Source organism: Aulonocara stuartgranti, assembly GCF_965226115.1.
Source record: "Aulonocara stuartgranti genome assembly, chromosome: 7".
In the NCBI taxonomy this organism is placed as follows: Eukaryota; Metazoa; Chordata; class Actinopteri; order Cichliformes; family Cichlidae; genus Aulonocara; species Aulonocara stuartgranti.
This window is the reverse complement of record NC_138945.1, coordinates 25,823,042-25,838,072: the sequence shown is the minus strand read 5'-3', so window position 1 is coordinate 25,838,072 and position 15,031 is coordinate 25,823,042. Positions and strand designations below refer to the sequence as shown.

Sequence of the window (15,031 nt, the reverse complement as noted above, 5' to 3'; positions counted from 1 at the left end):
GTAAAACAGTTATTTAAATCAATTTAGAGCGACGATGTCTCCTCACAACTCAGAAACATCCGAAACTTGAGAAAAGTACAAGCCAATGCTCATCTGCACAGGCACACAGGCCTCATTAATTCTTAATAAAATATTGTGTTTAATAGCTTTGTTGTACGTTTTGACGTAAAGATTTTTTTTTCCTCGAAGAGCTAACTGGGATTTATCAAGCAAGTTAACTAAACGTTTTTTTTTCCTGATATCCAGTGAAGTAGAACAACCTTTCCAAATGAATAATGGAATTTTCCATTGTCTATAGCCGTACTATAGCAGTACTTGTGTTTATACATTTTATTTGAAATTTTAGTTGTACTAAATTCCACCTTCCTGATTCGCAAATGAAGCATTTGCACTTATGGAAGCTCATGCTGCGTTGGCGTTTCTCTTTTTTGTTCAGTGAGCAACCTGTGAGTGAACGCGGGCTGTCATTGGTCAACGCACCGGGTATCACGCCCCGCCTCTGTCCGGGTTCTCGCGAGATTTCCCTGGAAACACCGCACCACCGCGTTCGTGTGGTGTGCATGCTAAAGTACCCCAATAACTTTGCCAACTTCCATGTAAAACCTTTTCAGTTTCAATCGGTAACGTGAATTTTACACGGGGAACACCGTCACCATGAGTATACTCGCCAAAATAGCAGAAATTGAAAATGAGGTAAGATGGAAACAGCGGGCGGGCTAACCCGCTGACTGTCACGTTTAAGCTAGCCACAAGCTGTTAGCGTTAGCAAAAATATTACAGCCGGGCTTTGTTTTGCTCTTAATATTTCTAACTCACATTTTTTCTTTTGGCCACAAAGTGCATATAAAGTTGCTTTACCCAGTCAGTGAACTTGTGAATCCATTACTAATCATATAAGACAGTGTAACGGACGTGCTAGTGCAGGTTGATGGTGGTAACAAGTAACAAGTTCGCCTTTAAATAATGTGTACACGTTAACTGTTCAATACAAGTTAACTTAAAACGACAGTGTTGTCTTTTAATTCACACGTATCCATATATTATGATCTTTGTATGGTGTGCCGTCTGTTGTTGTATTGAGAAAGCCTCAAATTTGAACATAAGAGTTCGTACCAGCAGGGGTACTTGCTTTAAATTACACTGAATGTTTTTGTTTAAGTTTTTAGTTTAGTTTAAACTTAACTTTAGCTTAACATTCAGCAATTGTTTCATTTCAGCTCAAAACATTCAGCTATCGGCATTCACGCTGCAGTTTCTTCAGAAAATGCCTTTTCTAGTTTTTAATGGAAACCTTACTGTATTATCAGAGGCAGTAAAAGGAAACTCTCCAGGTTGCAGTGCAAAGACTACTTGTTTCACTGTCTTCTTTAAGGGTTGCCACAGCAGATCATTGCTTTCATCGGTCTTCTCTGTGGTCGTCCTCTTATCTCCCTGCCTGGCAGATCCATCTTGAACATCCTTTCCTTTGTTAGCCATTTCTCTCACTTTACCAGCCATAATTCCTACATTTAAAATCTTGCCTTCTATTTTACTGCCTCCAAACATGCCTTCCCCTACTATTCTTTCTCAGTCTTTGGCCATTAGCAGCCACCCCGCTGGTCAGTTGTACCGGTAGCAGTTCTTGTAAGTCACTAGTAACATTTCTAGCTAACGTGTTTGATTTGGCAAAGACTTTACACCGGACGCCCTCCCTGTCACAACCTACCCATTTATCTTTAACTTGAGACCAGCACTAGGTGTACATTTTAATGTGCAGAGAAACACAGTTGTGTTGATCTTGGCCAGGACTTTTCTGCCTATTAAAAATGTTTCCTCCCACATTAAATGCTTTAAACTGTATTATTTATCAAATGGACAGAAAAACTAGGATTATTAAATAAAATGAATGAGTATCTGTTAATTTAGGGTTAAAAAAAACTCTTTGCCTTAACTATGATCATTCAAGTATGTAAGTTTGAGTTAAAGTTGCATGTCAAATGTAAGAAACTCTTGCATTTAAGTTGGCATAAAGTAAAAACTGTACAACATGAGAGAATGGGACCAGGTTTATAGTGTTGTTACTGTGTTGTTACTGCACTGACATTACAGTAAATCCAGATGGGCAAAATTAAACTTTGAATTGTAAAGGATAAGTCTATTCTGTTTTAAGTTTCACCATGACTGTACCTGAGTGCAGTCAGTAAAAACTGCTTACTTAATGTTTTTTAGAAAGTTCTCATGCAGACTGGTATTATTGTTCACTGTAGATGGCCAGGACGCAGAAGAACAAGGCCACAGCTCACCACTTGGGTCTGCTCAAAGCACGTCTTGCCAAACTCAGAAGGGAACTCATCACACCTAAAGGAGGCAGCGGTGGTGGGACAGGAGAAGGTGAGATCAGGATACTTGTGTCCTAATGATGTTACCAAAATTTTGTTTTAAATATTTCTTTATTTTTGCCCGGCAAAGAATGCTAATGCATATTTGATTTTTTTTCATGTGTTTCCTCCCACTTTTAGGTTTTGATGTAGCGAAAACCGGTGACGCTCGTGTCGGCTTTGTCGGCTTTCCTTCTGTAGGAAAGTCTACACTGCTAAGTAACCTTGCAGGTGTATACTCTGAGGTTGCTGCCTACGAGTTCACCACTCTAACAACAGTACCTGGAGTCATTCGGTATAAAGGTGCTAAAATTCAGGTACAAGAGTTTCTGCTTTCTTCAAAATCTGGAATATTGTTCATGCTGTGATAAGGTTTAAGTTATTTGCTTATATTTTTCTTTTTCTGACTTCGTCCTTTTTAGCTCCTGGATCTCCCAGGAATCATTGAGGGCGCCAAAGATGGAAAGGGCAGAGGCCGACAGGTCATCGCAGGTAATGATTTGATTACAGTGGAATCTGCTTGGAGGGAAATACAATGGCAGTTAGAGCAGGGCAATATGACCAAAAATATTTATCACGATATACATTTGAAAATTTGCGATAATGATATAACTGACGATATAATTGACACTAGACAAAATACTTTACAACTCCACAACTTTATTAGTGCAAAAAAACCCATCAATGTATTTTCACTTAAACAAGCAGCTGTTTTTTATGTGCATTAAAGTTCTATAAAAATTTAACAGTGCAAATGCAAATTCCTTGCTGACAGTTAAACCAAAAGGCATTTCCAGTGGAAATTGGCCGACATATCCTCAGCATAACCATGTATAATATCCACTAAACTTAAGAGGTTATACACACACAATACCGTAATATTATGCTGAAGCACAGTACGTATCACTCAGCGAGGCGCCTGCCTACGATAGCCGTAATGCTCCGACAATCCATCAAGCGCTGTGGGTTTGTAGCTTAGCAAAGTCATACTAAAACATTTGACAGATTTTCAAGCGCCGTGTACGACATAAAATCGTTTCGAGGTCAGTAAACACAACCATTGGCTTCATCGGGTGAGGGCCTCCAGCTCGCACTGGAACGGTTCGCAGCCGAGTGTGAAGCAGCGGGAATGAGGATCAGCACCTCCAGATCTGAGGCCATGGTTCTCAGCCGGAAAAGGGTGGAGTGCCCACTCCGGGTCGGGGATGAGTTCCTGCCCCAAGTGGAGGAGTTCAAGTATCTCGGGGTCTTGTTCGCGAGTGATGGGAGAAGGGAGCCGGAGATCGACAGACGGATTGGGGCTGCAGCTGCAGTAATGCGGACGCTGCACCGGTCCGTCGTGGTGAAGAGGGAGCTGAGTGTAAAAGCGAAGCTCTCAATTTACCGGTCGGTCTACGTCCCTACCCTCACCTATGGCCATGAGCTGTGGGTAGTGACCGAAAGAACGAGATCACGGATACAAGCGGCAGAAATGAGCTTCCTCCGAAGGGTGGCTGGCCTCTCCCTTAGAGATAGGGTGAGAAGTTCGGCCATCCGGGAGGGGCTCAGAGTAGAGCAGCTGCTGCTCCACATCGAAAGGAGCCAGCTGAGGTGGTTCGGGCATCTGACAAGGATGCCCCCTGGGCGCCTCCTGGGTGAGGTGTTCCAGGCATGTCCCACCGGGAGGAGGCCCCGGGGCAGACCCAGGACACGCTGGAGAGATTATATCTCTCGGCTGGCCTGGGAACGCCTTGGTATTCCCCCGGATAAGCTGGAGGAGGTGGCTGGGGAGAGGGAGGTCTGGGCCTCTTTGCTTAGGCTGCTGCCCCCGCGACCCGGCCCCGGACAAAGCGGATGAGAATGGATGGGTCAGTAAACACAACCAGAATTCATACATAAGGCACACAGGATTATAAGGGGCACTGTCGATTTTCAGAAAAATCAAAGGATTGATTTTAGGGGTGCCGCATTTTCCAAAAAACATGGTAATAACGACGGCCCACTAGCATGCTCTACCAAAAATAGTGCTTTGTTGTGTATCTGACAGATGAAAGCTAAACCAGTTCCACACCACTGAAGTTGCAGCATTTTTACAAACCAATTCTGGTTCATCCGTTTCATTCAACGATCCGCTTTCGCCCTTCTCATTCTCCGTCGCCGCCATGCTTTTTCCGCCATGTGCGTATGAAAACAAAGGCACTGCACATGCGCGTTTTACCCATATTCTATCGCGAGATTTCATTTTCTTATCGTTGCCCAACATTATACCGGTATTACTGTGAACGGTATGATATGGCCCAGCCCTAATGGCAGCACTACTAATAGTGCTACTAGAATTTAGCTTTCTCCTGTATATATTTATAGACAAATTAAATCATAAGATGTTGTATTTGTAGATGCGAGAACACTAAAATCAATGATTTTCAGTGAGACAATGTTTCACGTCTTTATCTAAAGTTTGCTTAAAACACAACTGCTGATGCTCTACAGATTGACTGTGGCCTTTGGCCTGGAGCTGATGTCATGCCCAGGCTTAACCTGGCGTTTCAACCCTTAACTGCAACACCCTCCATCTGGCGTGTCAGCAGCGATGGCCAAAAACTCCTTTGTCCCACACGCCATCAGACTGTTTAACTCCTCTCTGGAGGGGAGAGGGAGGGGAAACAGGAGGACAAAGGAGGGGGGAACAACTAAGCTGTAGTGCCTCTGCACCTCACTGTACAATACCTTGTGCAATACTTTTTGTAAATAGTCAACAGTGCAATAGACTCAATACTTGAAATGTGCAATTCACTTGTATTTTTATTTTTTATTCCTATTTATTCTATTTATCCCCTTTGTATATTTTATTTATATTTGTCTCTGTATTTATATATGTGTGTGTGTGTGTGTGTGTGTGTGTATATATATATATATATATATATAACAGTTCTGTAACTGTAACTTTGGTCGTTGCTGTGCTTTTTTTGGAAGTCGAATTTCCCAGAGGAACCCACCTGAGGGATTAATAAAGTTCTATCTTATCTTATCTTATCTTATCTTAAATCACTGCCCACCACCTCCACACTTCCAACCCTACACCTCCCTTTTACACCAGAGCCCATAAGAGGCTCTTTCTGCTGCTTCCACCATCCTGCATACAGCTGTCTTCCGCTCATTTTCTGAAACTCTGAGTGTAGTGAGTGCCATCTACAGTGACTGTACTGGGAACCTTCCACACCCCACTTCTAGAGGAAACAGACATACTTGCCACCCTTTCACTCTACACTCTTGAATAAAGTCTTGGTGTTTTAAGCTCTTCCTTTCATGAGCCTCTTCATTACTGTTACATTTTTCTCTGGCATCAAAAAGTGCAAGCCTGCTCAAAGATTTCTTTTGACCATTATGGCCAGGCAGTGAACCTCAGCTTTATCCACTCACTGGACAATTTATTAGTTACGCTTTCATTGTACCAGGTTGTGGTACTTCCATTAGAACTGCTTTCATTCTATGTGGCACAGATTCAACAAGGTGCTGGAAACATTCCTCAGATATTTACATGATAACGTGACACAGTTGCTGCAGATTTATCAGCTGCTGACAACTTAATGTCATGTTTACAAAATCTGTTTTAAGATGCTTTGTGACATGGTGTGCTATCCTGCTGCAACAATACCTAGGTAGGCTGTGACATTTTAAATAGTGCTCAGTGGTCTATGTAGATTTTACAGGTCATGGTAGTCTTAAGTGCTTGAAAAGAAGGTAACCAGATTTCTTTAGGTTTGTGAAAACATTTCTTGCACCTCATATGAGCTATCGAGGTCACCTGAGGCAAGGTGAGAGTGGGTGTGGAAATGCTCGGGAAAGTTTCTCAAATTTGCATTGTAGGTGGCTGATAACTCGTGTCACACCCACCACCTCTGTTTAGTGACAGACATTCACAGTGGATGTCGTCTCTCAAACCGTCTGTGTTCGTGGTCCAAAATGTGAACATTGGCATCCTCAAAAAATGTGCTTTCTCCTTTAAGTTCATTTGTTTTGTTCTGTTGAGCTTTCCCTCCTGTATTGTGCCATGTGTTTATGGAGTGGTCATTTGGTTTCCATAAAAAGCACTCCTCACAGCACTCTCTGGATATTTTCCCTTTTTCAGACAATTCTGTTGATCCTGAAAGCTTTTTCCGAAATGCAGACCAGCTCGTCCTGCATCAAAAACCAAAGTCACTTAAATCCCCATTCTGAAGCTCAAGTTAGAACTTCAGCAAGTCGTCTTGACCCATATGACCTACCTGGCTATATGTCTAAATATTGCCTTGTGATTGGTTGATTTCATATTTGCATTAACGAGCAGCTGAACAGGTGTACTTCAACTGGGATTTCTTTTTACACATTTCTGACTGATGTTATTGTTTCTTTTTCCGCTCTCTCACAGTGGCTCGAACCTGCAATCTGATTCTGATAGTGCTCGATGTGTTGAAGCCTCTTCTTCATAAGAAGCTAATAGAACATGAGCTGGAAGGCTTTGGCATTCGGCTTAACAAGCAACCACCAAACATTGGTTTCAAGAAAAAGGACAAAGGAGGCATCAACTTTACCGCTACGGTACGTCTCATATAATAAACACACTAAATGAAACTTCGCACTTACAGTTTTCACTTTAGAATTAAAAACTCAAGTGAACAATTACACTGATACTTAAAACATCATTTACTTGTCATTAAAGTTAAAGCCTCTACATTCAAGTGTAATGTGTTCTCCAAGCTAAGTTTTTAAAATCTCACAGTCCCAGACATTTTGATGTTTTGTCCTTTATTTGTGTTTATCCTCCTGTCCGGCATTTGTGTCTATCTGTACTTTCGAGAACAGTTTAACCCTCTTGCTACAGCTTACCTGCGCTAATGTTAGCCTAACAGTAGTTCTGTAGCTCATCATGAGGTAGCAGAATGTCAGCTATCCCATTTTCTCTAATCAAACAAACATGGGTGGTATTTAATTTTCCCTTTTTCGTTTATGTCCAGAGCTGAATGTTTTTCATATTTTGCAGTTTATTGTAACACCTTGGAGAGCAGCCACTTTTATTAATTCAGCAGAGCATTTAGATGCAGAAATGGGTAGTGATGCCACATGGATTAGAACATATGGATTTTTATTGTATTGCTGACTCTAATATGTAATAATTGATTAATACAGATCTTTAAATTGTGACTTTTTTAATGACTATTTTCTTGCTTTTTTGTGTTACTTTAAGTCATCCATCCACATGCACTCTCTCTTTCTCTCTCCAGTGTGCACAGAGTGAGCTTGACGCTGAAACAGTTAAGAGTATCTTGGCAGAGTACAAGATCCACAACGCCGACATCACTCTGCGCAGTGACTCCACAGCTGATGACCTCATCGATGTGGTGGAGGGAAATCGGTGAGCTGCTGAAGTGTCACAATGGGCCTTTCTTAGTCATTCTCAGTGGGTGTGGCCTGCCGGTCTGAAATCCTATTTAACACTCCCATCATTCCCACTACAGATGGATTTAAATATGCTGTTTATGTGCTAGGCAGCATCTGGGAGAACTCCTGTTTTAATCTTACTTAGATGACTCAAAGGTTTTTATCTTAATATAAGAAGTCAACAAATATGGGATCAGAGATATGTGGAGTTGAGCATGGTCCCTCCTCTGAAAAAAGCAACTAGGAGAAAGACCACAATACAATAAAATAAAAACTACAATTTCTGCACGGAAACAAATTTATCAAACACTATGTCTATAGAATATTTTTTAAATAATGTCTAAATCCTGTACACCCCCATGTGGATCTTAAGACTGGCCAATCAAAGTCTGAAGTCCGGACTTATTGTCAGCTTTATTGTAAGGGATTTGGCCAAAAAATGCATTACATGTTTAGGATTTACAGCATTTCTTAATGCTGTAAATCCTAAACAATCCTGAAAAGTAATTGGAAAAACATAATTTTAAATACAAGGACTTTTTTTTGTAATTCTTGCAGTGAGTGCTTGAAGTCACCCTTGGACATCACAAGATGTTGTTTCCTCCCATGAGATGCTCCACTAGGCTTTTACCACAGCTGCCTTCAGCTGCTGCTTGTTTGTGGGTCTCTCTGCCCTCACTTTTGTATTTAATAACTGAAAAGCTGCTCTACTGATTTGAGATCAGGTGACTTGGCCACTGAAGAATGTCTCATTTCTTTCCCTTGAGAAACTCGTCATTGCTTTTGCAGTATGCTTTGGGTCATCATCCATTTGCACTGCAAAGCTCTGTCTGATCAGTTTTGCAGCATTTGGCTGAACCTGAGCAGAGAAGGGTTTTTTGTGAAAATCCCTTGAATTAATGATGAAATTCTGGCTTTCATTCACATTTAATTGAGTTAAAATCCACTGTGATGTTTCATAAGGGCAAAATATTTTTAAAAATTCTCATAATTCAGAAGCCTATGGGCCTATTAACTGTAATTGCATAAAGCACTAGGTGGGGCCCCCTCCTTGCCTGTATACTTACAGTATTTATTTGAAGAGAGGTGTCTTAACAAAAGGAAATGTAGCACTACATATTTTAAACATGATTAAAATTACTTAATATACATCTAAAAAAAATAAAGTCAAACGTTCCTGTGAAAAGTAAACACTTTTTCCTTCAAAAAATTACTGAACTTTGGGAGGAAAATGGACACAGTGGAAACTGTAACCACCTGTTATACAATTGAATGAAATATACATTATTTATTCCATCCATCCAGCCATTCTCTTCCATTTATCCAATTCAGGGTAGCAGAGGGTTCGAGGCTATCACAGCTACCATAGAGAGGTGGGGTACACCCTGGATAAAACACCAGTCTGTGGCAGGACTAACGCGGAGAAACAGACAACGATTCACACCGACACAGACAGCCAATTTGCAATCACCAATTAACTTAAACCCACTAACTGCATGTCTTTGGACTGGAAGGAAGTACAGCGAGAACCCAGGCGTGTAAACTCCACATCAGGCAGTAGTGCTTAAACAGTATATAGATCGATAAAATAAGATATGTCAAAAGAAATAAGGCAGAAAGTAATTTGAAGTTAAAAAATAAATACAATAAATTAAGATAAGTTTACATTTAAATGAAAATATTAAGCTTTATATGAAAAACAAAATATCTCAAAATCAACAAGCAGAATAAAGGAATTAAATGTCTTACTAAATGTAGTAGAAACAGTAGAGCATGTCAGTGACTCAGAGTATACTAGAGTGTATAGTTGACAATGCAGTTCAGTTTTATTTATGTAGCACCAAATCATCACAATGGTCTCAAGACACTTAATATTTTAAGCTAAAGACAACATTATAGACGAACCCCAGTGATTCAGCGATTTCCTTATGAACACAAACTTGGCATCAGTGGGAAGAAAAACTCATTTTCAACAGGAAGAGGCTTCTGGCAGAACGCGGCTCAGGGTGGAGCAGCCATCTGCTGTGAGGGGAAAGGGAAAAGCACAGAGATGGCAAAGCACAAACTGTGACAGAGTGCAAAAAAAGGACTTACTCTAGTCGCATGTAAGTGCAAGAGGAGTGAAAGAGGCAAATGCAGTATGGGAGGTCGTGCATTATTCTGAGCCAACAGCAGCAACACCGAGGGATAGTTCAAGGTCACCTGATCTTACTTTTACTGCAAGCTCTATGAATTTATAATGATATTCATTAGGAGTTATTCTGCCAAAAGTAATTGATTTGTAAATCTTCTGTTTGAGACCGCGTGCACCCTGTGCTAGGCAAATGGCATTAGTTGTAATATCTAACATTTGCGTATCAGCTGACATGTTAGTTAACAAGTAAATGTAGTAGAAGGCTTCATGCTGCACCAAAATATAGACTCATTTATTCACCATTTTATTTCTTGGATTATTTAGTATAACTGAGTATGTAGTGGTTTCACTTACAGACTCTGTCCCTGTCCCAACAGCGTCTACATCCCATGCATTTATGTGCTCAACAAAATCGACCAGATCTCCATTGAAGAGCTCGACATCATCTACAAAGTGCCCCACACTGTGCCCATCTCAGCCCACCACCGCTGGAACTTTGATGACCTGCTGGAGAGGATGTGGGACTACTTAAGGCTTGTGCGCATGTAAGAATTTCCATCAATACAACCTGCAAAAGATTCTGTGAATGCGGCGAAAGTCAGTTATAGATTTAAAGCAAGTCTTTGGAAAATTGAAGTGTTTGTGTGTTCAAACTGGAAAAAGTTACTGAGATGATACGTTTACTTACAGCTACACCAAACCCAAAGGCCAGCTTCCTGATTACACGTCTCCTGTTGTGCTCCCCAATGACCGAACTTCAGTGGAGGATTTCTGCATGAAGATTCACAAAAACCTCATCAAAGAATTTAAGTAGTGAGTATAGTTGCCTTAGCTAAAATGCTAATATTTTAAAAATATTTTTGTCATCTGAGGTTATATGTAAGTGATTTTAGAGTGTGGTGTTGATCAGATTATTCTTAATGTGTTTTTATGCGTCAAAACCTTAAAACTAAAACTGGGTGGACATTCTTTTTCTCATGACTCTATCACCTCCCTTAATGGCAACATTTACCAGACTAAATGTTGCCATCACTGGAACGTTTGATTTTTAGACATGTGACCGCGTGTTGCACCACCATCTCTAAATGGCCCTGGCAAGATAACATCGTCAATCATTCATTATGTTAGTGCTGCTGAGCATTAGCCATCCTCAAGGGAAAGGACGGGTAAAACTGTGACACATGGAAGCTTTTGCTCCTTAAGGATGTCACATACCCAGTAGGTTCCTTTATAATAGAGCTGTAGCAAAGAATGATTTGTCGGGCTACTTTATAATGGCCTGATATCTTTTCTTTTCACACTCTTGAACGAATCATCAGTCAACCAGGATCAAACTCTTTTTTTTTTTTTCTTTTCTTAACTCTTTCTTTCAGTGCACTTGTTTGGGGCTCCTCTGTAAAGCACAACCCTCAAAAGGTGGGCAAGGACCATGTGATGGAGGATGAAGATGTTATCCAGCTGGTGAAGAAGTAAAAAAAAAAAAAGGATTCTTAATGCTCACTGCATGACCCATGTTATCACAAAGTGTTCTGTACAGCTGCTCAATAAACTACCGGACATGTCTGTCATTACAGCATCTGTTGTTTTTGCTTTCATTGATTTAAAACAATGGCAGGTTAAAGTGTCATATTTAAAGTAACACACAGTACTTAACACCATGAATAGTTCATATTGAATATTGGTTAAGGCTTCCATTGACTCCTAAAAGAACTGTACAATAAAATCACAGTGGAATCTCAATGTGTCTGTTATTTTATGCTTTTTATTATTCTGTGCTTTTATTCAGATAATAGATTTATTACTTTATCAAAAAGTGTAACCAGGAGTGTTCTGTGTTGTGCTAAATTTGGTTTTTTAGGAAAAATCCGACAGAAATGTTGCAGATGCGTACCCGCAGCCAGCATTATGGCTAACATTTAACTGTGGCTTAGAGGGGGGAGGGGGGGGAAAGAGATTTATATGACATTGATGATGGGGATAGTTATTCAAACTGGTGGCCCACCCACTCCCCCGCTCTCTGGTGGGGACGGCCACTCAGGTTAATAAGTTCATTCACTCAGATGCAGTCTGAGGGTTGTTGGGATGTTCACAAGTAGCCAAACTCCACAGAGCAAAATAAAGCTGCTTTTTATTGGCACTGGGTGCACTCTTGGAAGTTGGTGTTATTTAATGTCCGTATGTTACAACAAGACCACTCGGAGTGCGAGTACCAGAAGCTAATGAATGAATGCGATGGATGACACCAAGCATGTAAACTGTGGTATAATATGGCTGGATTAGAAATTTGAAGAGTGAAATCAAGCAGTCCAAACATGAAAGATACTCATGTTTTGTTTTTTAATTATCAAGCGTGTGTGCAAAACCCATGCAAAGATGTTGCCAAGCTAAATAGGAGACCCTTACAGTATATTTAATATGTATACATCAAATGCAGGCATTTTATCATATATTGGATATAGTATTGCAAAAAAATGCATGCTTTTATCTTCATTTACTAAATTAATATGATATGGAACCGCAAAGAAAAATGATTCCAGTTTGCCAGCGAGAGAAATCCACTGCATGTTTCCACAAAATCTTTCTCTGCTCATAGGTAAAAAGCCACTTATTTGTTAGAAGTGTCATCAACATTGTGCTTTTTTCTAAAATAAATTGGTTACAGTGTCTAATTCGGGATCATCCTTAACACTTTAGATTTGCAAAGATGTGTTTAGGAAAAAAAACAGATGTGAAAGTGAGACAGCATGACCGACAGTATAACGGTTCATGGAGTGTATTTGATATCTTTTGACTCCAGTTCTTTTAGCCCAAAAGCCACTTTTTAGTAAAAGCTGCAGTGGTTGAAGGTGAAGCCTGCCTGTCCAGCAGAAGCAGCAGCAGCAGGATCAACCCTTCCCAGACACCGCCTCTTCCCCACCCCCTTTTACCCTGTAAATTATAGCAGCACTTTAGCTAATGAAAGAGTTGAACACTGGGCACTAATAAAAGCCATTAAGTGAATAAAGCACTTCCCCCTCTAACAAAATTAAAGAATCTACCCATTTGGAGAGAGAGGACTCTGTATTAATATTTATGAAATGCGGAACCGGCGCCCCCCCATTCAGACTCCCCAACCTACATCCAATCCCAGCCTGACCAAGTCCTCCTTGCCAGTGCACCTATCCCAAGAGAACATCCCCAACCCCTCCTAGCTTGAAGGAGGGGCAGGAGTTGGGGACTTGAAGGGTGCTGAGGACGCAGTCAGGACAGTCTGTCTCCAGTAGAGCAAGCTGGAAGACCCCAAGACACAGCTCAGAGCACCCAGCGGTCTTCACCACCCCTCAACCACCTGCGCCTTACGCTTGCTTTGAGGCTAGCGAATGGAAAGGTGAGTTTCTTGGAAAGACAATGTGTAGAGGAGACTTTCCAACGAAAGCAGCTGGAAAGTTGTCCGTTAAACACAGAGTAGGTTGAGACCAACTGTTTTCAGTGATACTGTGCTGGTCAGGTTTGAAGAACAGTTGCTTTAGGTTTTGTTGCTTTAGCTCAGAAAGCACTTTTTTCAAATACTTCTCTTAGTATTTTAAGCCGTGTTGGTTTCCAGAAGAAGACAGGAAAATAGAAGGTAAGTAAGCGTAATCATGTATCACAATCATCATCTGTGCATAAAACCCATTAAACCATCCCATCAGCTGCGCTGCATCCCTTTCAAACATCCTCATTGTTCTGAAAAACAAAAGTCTGTTTCATCACCGCCGCCCACCATCTTCACCCAAAGTACTCCAATTTTCGTGCCATTTGGTCACTTCCAAAGGCAGCTTTTTTCCTGTTTGGTGCATTAATATGCATTATGGTGTAATTTCATCACACAAAGTGGTTTCACTTGCTGAGCCCTGTAAGTTGATTATTGTGCCGTGCCTTTTCATTGTAGTAAAATGTCCTCAGGGAGCTAGAAAGAGACACAAGGGAAGGTAACAAGATTGTCAAACCTTTTGGAAAAGAAGCTCTCTTAGCCTGATGGTATCACAACACAGGAACACTTAACATAGTTAAGACTAAAATGTTAGGAGTGGTTTTTCTTTGCTCTTAGTAGATGGCAGATGCACCCCAGATGGACTACAGAGAAGTAGCTATACCTCTAATTCTTAATTCAATAGTGTCCAGGGAGCATGGTTTGTTTTTAGTCAATAACTACTAAAATTTCAGGGACTTGGACTCTATGAGATCTTGCGACTCTAATAAGATCACAGATGAATTACCCAAACTCTGTTTCCATTGATCACTTTGGGAATGCCCAATGAGGAAACAAATTTAATCAAGCCAACATTTTTCAGGCCTGCTGCAGGTCCTTTCTTAAAAATGTTTGAGATTTGAGTTTTAAAAGAGTGAAAAGTGATCAAATGGTGACTTTTTTCCTCTGTTAGAGTTGGGCGTGAAGGGCGAGAGGGTGGGGTTTGACGCAGTTCGTGCGCAGGAAGGGTGTAGCCCTTTTTTCCCGCAGTGACCATGACCTGTGAGTAATCTTTCGCTTTTTTTAATTCTGCAGCTCTTCCTAGCTACAAGTCTCTTCATCTTTTTTTGATCGTAGACCAACCAGTAGCATTTCTTTTCTTTCTTTCTTTCTTTCTTTCTTTTTTTAAACATCCCCATGAGATCAGATCACTTCTCTCACACTTTTTGGATTTTTCTGAAATTTTGCATTGCCGACAGCTCCGACTGCAGGACCGTCCTTCAGCAAAACCCATAAAATATTCTAACAATGCTGTGTCTTTTTTCAGGAAAAAAATAAAACCTGCTACTTAACATTTGCACAAAAACCTGGTCGATACGGCACGTTGCTTGGTCAATTTGTGCAGAGTTGCATCTGTGAAATATCTGTTGGACTTTTTTTTTGTCGTTGCTCATGACTCCATTGTGCTTGATCTAACCATGCAGTGCATCTTCTGTCCATGGTTGTGCCAAGCACCTTGGAGTCTTGTGTGCACTGTCTGCCTCAGCTATCTGGATATCTATTTCAATGTCTCTGCATTTTTCCAAATATTCATGTATAAATGAAATGATCACAAAAAATAGGGCAGTAAATAAGACTGGACGACAGCGGTGGTGTGTGGTAGAAAAACACAAAGAAGATCAATAACCACAGGGTCAATTTTAATAATATTAC

At 40.7% G+C, this 15,031-nt stretch overlaps 1 protein-coding gene across 1 annotated transcript; it reads left to right on the top strand.

Annotated features, from left to right (window-relative positions):
- The first annotated feature begins 490 nt into the window (after positions 1-490).
- Positions 491-11,628, top strand: drg1 (developmentally regulated GTP binding protein 1). Its single transcript, XM_082540381.1, has 9 exons — positions 491-693; positions 2,247-2,370; positions 2,499-2,674; positions 2,780-2,849; positions 6,745-6,914; positions 7,598-7,728; positions 10,266-10,433; positions 10,579-10,701; positions 11,262-11,628. Exons 1-9 carry the CDS (start codon positions 655-657, stop codon positions 11,359-11,361), a joined length of 1,101 nt encoding a protein of 366 aa, XP_082396507.1. The 5' UTR covers positions 491-654; the 3' UTR covers positions 11,362-11,628.
- Positions 11,629-15,031: the final 3,403 nt, after the last annotated feature.

Excerpts from the sequence above, each read along its gene's own strand:
- drg1 (XM_082540381.1), top strand. The coding sequence starts at position 655 with ATGAGTATACTCGCCAAAATAGCAGAAATTGAAAATGAG. Across the intron at positions 2,371-2,498 it reads CGGTGGTGGGACAGGAGAAG|GTTTTGATGTAGCGAAAACC; the intron begins GTGAGATCAGGA and ends TCCCACTTTTAG. Across the intron at positions 2,850-6,744 it reads AGGCCGACAGGTCATCGCAG|TGGCTCGAACCTGCAATCTG; the intron begins GTAATGATTTGA and ends GCTCTCTCACAG.